Source organism: Polistes canadensis, unplaced genomic scaffold, assembly GCF_001313835.1.
Source record: "Polistes canadensis isolate GaletaPanama2010 unplaced genomic scaffold, ASM131383v1 scaffold_14, whole genome shotgun sequence".
Lineage (NCBI taxonomy): Eukaryota > Metazoa > Arthropoda > Insecta > Hymenoptera > Vespidae > Polistes > Polistes canadensis.
Window position 1 is genome coordinate 58965 of NW_014569561.1, and position 5000 is coordinate 63964.

General features: G+C 35.2%; 1 protein-coding gene across 15 annotated transcripts in view; it reads right to left on the bottom strand.

The window, feature by feature from the left end:
* Positions 1–5000, bottom strand: part of LOC106793443 (RNA binding protein fox-1 homolog 2-like) — an 80780-nt gene that overhangs the window by 27513 nt on the left and 48267 nt on the right. For 14 of the 15 annotated variants that reach the window (XM_014760359.1, XM_014760361.1, XM_014760360.1 and 11 more), the window contains one exon: positions 658–750. The exons of the other annotated variant lie outside the window; for it this stretch is intronic. In XM_014760359.1, the coding sequence (XP_014615845.1) occupies positions 658–750 (93 nt within the window). The remainder of the gene's footprint in view (positions 1–657; positions 751–5000) is intronic. 15 annotated transcript variants of the gene reach the window in all.

Consider the following 5000-nt stretch of genomic DNA (forward strand, 5'->3'; position numbering starts at 1 on the left):
TCTCTCTCTCTCTCTCTCTCTCTCTCTCTCTCTCTCTCTCTCTCTCTCTCCCATTCTCATATCGCGCTCGTATCGCGTTGAACGATTGGTTAAAATTGCATAGATAAAAAAATGTTCTTGTTAGAAAATGGAAAATATAAACGATTAATAATAAGAAGAAAATCGTTCAATGCGATAATGATGTTAAACGGAAAATAAGATCGAAATAATTGTCTTAGATTTCGATTCATATTTTTCCGTCTTTTTTTTTTTTCTTTTTGTTTTGTATCCTGGAAAACGCGCGAAATGTTCGAATTCGTAGATAATGACAAATGCGCGCTTTCCAGTTTTTTTTTTTTTTTTTTTTAATTCCTGAAAATAAAATGACACTTGAAATGGCAAATTTGAAGGCGATACGCGTACACGAGTGTATATGTACGCGTATATAAATATATGTATACTATTATATTATATATAATATCATCATCTCTTCTTCCTTATTTTATTAGGACTTTGTCCTATTATAATAGCTTTTTTCTTTATTGCTATTTCTAGGAGCGATATATTGTATATGTATATATATATATATATACATTTAGATATATATGTATTATATAATGTAGATATAAAATTTTCTGTATGTATGTATTGTATAAGTATAAGAAAGTTCATGCACACCTCAATCTTTCTGCCCTCAACCACGGTGCCGTGTAGCCTCTCACGTGCCCGGTCCGCGTCAGCACTATTTGCGAATGTTACAAAACCGAATCCCTGCATGCAAGGACAGACAAAACAACATGCATTAAACTCAACTTACAGACTGCCAGCGCTTCGCAAGTAGCCGACTGGCTGGCTCGACATTTCGCACTTTAACGTATCCTCTAATCGTAAATGTCAACTAACAAATGACCCCCTCTCCCCCGCCCCCAACCCCCCTCCGGCTCCGCCCTCTTTGTCTGAAGCAATTATTTTCGATAAAAGCATAAGAACGATCAAACGCCCCACCCATTTTTTTTACACTTCTCGATTTATTTTCACGAAGATACTAAAAGATCGAAATGTCGAAATACCAGCGGAGATCTGCGAGCGCCTCATACTGCTTACGGAGACGCACCAAACAACGTGCAACAAATAAGTAAATGTAAAATCATGGTAAAAAATCATGGTCATGGTCACATTAATCATCTCATAGTCATATCATACCATATCATATAATCAAATCGTATCGTGTCATGTCATTGTGATAATCGTCAATATCGTTCTAATAACAGATTCTTCCTTGTATCGAGAGGGGGTGCGTGTACCAGAGAGAAAGAAATAATAAAAATAAGTTAGGCAAAGGTAGGTTGCCATTGGGATATTTAATTATTGGACGATGATCGAGACAGGACTTTACTTATCGGGAAAAGAATAGAGAGATTCGTTGGTGTATTTTTTTCATCGTGTCGAAAGTGCGCAATTCCTATATTAATATATCCATATATATATATATGTATACAAAATATCAATGTAATGAAAATAAAAGACAAGTTTGGAACCGGAATAAAGGAAAAAAATCGATCTCGACACGCTCACACCACAATCATTAATGGGGGTCGGTCGACTGAAGCAACAATAGATTTATCCTTGATTCTTCTAATTTCCTTATCTCGACCTCTTATCTCGAAGAATAAAAGAACAAGTATAAAGTAGAAAAAGGAAAGGACAAAAAATTAAGTCGATAAATTCCTCTTTTTTTAGATAATAGTTGAACGTTAGACGTAGAAAATAGGAAAGCTCTCTCTCGAACGTTTTCACTGCCCTCTACTCTGCCTATATACCTTCTTCTTACTACAGAAATAGAACGAGGTAGAATGAGGGAAAGCTCAAGATAATTGACTTTTCTCCTTTTAACTGTCAGTTTGTTAAGGGCGCGGTCTGATTCTCGCTTTTCGACTTTGACGAATCGAGACGTAGCTTTCTCTCCTACGAAAGAAGAAGAAGAAGAAGAAGAAGAGGAGGAGGAGGAAGAGGAGGAGGAGAATGATAGGCAAAACTTGAAAAGTTATTCTTGGCCGGTATTTCGCAAAACCGATGATAATCGATATTTTTCAGCACTGAAAAACGGTAGTGCATCGACGACATCACGACATCGCGCTTCGTAATTACATATTTTACATATTCCATGCATAATAAACGAGCTGGCTTTTTTTTCTCACATCCTATTCCGCACCTCTCTTATAACAATGTTGAGTAAACGAAAATACACTTTCCATTCCATTGGGGGGTTTTTTTTTCTTCTTTATGCGACGATCAACGTTCAAAGATATGAAAAATCAATATAGGGAGATATGTTTCGAAGACGAGTCGAAAGAGAATAAAGAAAGTGATTTTGTATATTGTTTAAATTTACATCGAAACATTGTATACATAGAACCTGGCTGGCATGCAGCATTGTTACCACCTTAATACCGGATCTTTTTTTTTCACGGTAATTTCCAGTCCGAACTGAAACTACCAAGATAAAGCTTCTCTTTTTTTTTTTTCTGCTTTTTCTCTCCAACTCTTTTCTTCCAAGCATTCGCATTTTCTACGACAAGAGGTAAAAGTTCTCGTGACGGGAGATCTAAACGCGATTCGAGAACCTCCTTTATAGGTCTTATCAGACTTTGGGAAATTGCGGCTTCTTGTGGTAGGTGGTACCGCGGCATATACTTGAGAAAATCCTGCAGAAAATCAATCTACGCCACTTTTTCGGTACACGACGTTCTCCAAACAATTAAAAACCAATCATTCACCGGTCGAAGAGAACGATCCAAATGAAAAGCTACTTATGTGCACAAATTTACAAAGAGAATAATCTTCGTTATTATTATTGGAGCCACGTGTGTATTGGAGATCGCCATCTTGCACGCCATTTTGCATACCATTTTGCACGCCATCTTGGGCTCCAGTGGCCGCGGCCGCGCACTTCGAAAACAACATTAACGTCCTATGAATTTCTTTTTATTATTCCTCCTCTTAATGTGCGTGCGACAAAATTTAATAAATATTTTCTTTGACCATTTTCTGCGACCATCTGATTCGTCCCGAGAATAACTTGCATACGAAAGCGTGGCCTCACCGTTAATGACCTAGCAATAAATAATTAGCGACATAAAAGTGTTGCGATGAAAAAGTTAGAGAAAATAGAATCTTCTAAAAGTCAAGAAAATATAATACAAATGTAGCCGCGTGAGTTTGATCGATCGTATCGCTTCATTTTCTCAGGGCCGATTCCACGCTAAAAAAAAAAGAAAAAAAGAAAAAAAAAAAAAAAACACAGAAACATAAAATTAAACTAACACCTTATCTTGCCTTTTCTTACTTTTTCTATAGAATACGTTACACGTCTAATAAATTAAATGATTTATTTTCATATTTAGAAATAATTTTGTAGTAATTATTCTTGTCGAACAGAGATATGATTTTGTTTAACGGAGAAAAGGGACTATCGTTGTTGGGTCGTCCACAGTCGTTCGACGAGACGATTAATTGCTACCCTAACCGTGATCGATTACCAGACGTTTTCTTCAGCAAAGTAGAAAAGGTCCGACTACAGATCAGGCACGGAAATTTTCTTTTTTTTTTTTTCTCAAGCCCCTGCCCCCATTTTATTGGACGTTATTATATACGTAAATAAATTGAAATATAATAATCGCTGCGATATATATTATATAAGTGATTATAATGCATAAAATATACTACCGCATATTAAATGAAATTAATTTCAATGTTACAACAACGATTTTTTTTCTATCGTCGTTGGACATACGGGCTCTCATTGCCTCACTACTAACGAATCCATTCCGTTTAAAAGAAGAAAGCGAATAGTTACACGCATGTGTAAATATGACTGCTCATGCAAGCTCGGGTGAAACGATAAATAAGTACGTACGATAGTAAGTAATTAAGTAAGTAAATAGGTAAGTAAGTAAGTAAGTAAGTAAGTAAGTAATAAAGTAAACGATAACTGTCGATCAAATAATAATAGTAATAATAATAATAATAATAATACTCGTAATATAAAAAGAAAATAAATATCAACACATCCGGCGTGCAGGTATTCCAAGTAATCGTGAAAGTTCATCCTTCTACGTAAGATCGAAGAAAAAAAGCGAAAATAGCAATAATAAAAGACGAAATTAAAAAAAGAAAAAGAAAATTCAAATAAAGTATAACATAATAATAATAATAGAATAAAAAGAAGAATAGTTACAAAGAGCGTAATAAATGTATAACCAGAGAGCGAAAAAATTGCACTTGCACATTGCGGCATATAACTGTTGCACCAATGCCCGAGAGAGGAGGAAAAAGGTCTCGGCAATTGTAACGCAATACAAAAAAAAGAAAAAAAAAAAAAAAGGTACCAACGTTAATAAACATTCCTTATCAACCGAGTGAAGGATTAGCGAGATAGCTATCGTATAGATTATGTCGCATATTTTAAATCGTAGATTAAAGAGCGCCCACCCCCCCCCCTGGTACCACGGAAAAAAAGGGCCAATCATTGTACATACATTTTATCCATTTTTCTTTCCTTCTTTTCTTTTCATTACTTTCTTCGTTCTTTTTACTTGATATTTTTATATTCTATAATATAAAACACAACCATAAACACTCACAATCGTCGATAAGACGCGTGGGTGATGCTAAACGATTGCGTATAAATATGTGCATATATCACAGACCGCGTATCGTGAGAAAAAAAGTGCCAAGGATGATGATGATGATTACTTTACAATTAGATAATCATTAATTAGTCTGGACATGGAATTATTATATTCACTGTTATTATTACTATTATTATAATTACGATTAATATTACTGTTATTGTGTCACAATTACTACACTACTACCAGCATCAAGGAAGCCAACGACCAGTGACTCGGAATCGCGAACGCTCCTTGTTATCGATTAATAATCCCGCTACTATCCAAATTTCCTATTATTTCTATTTTTTCTTTTTTTTTTTTCTATTACAGCCACTCTTTCTCTCCCTC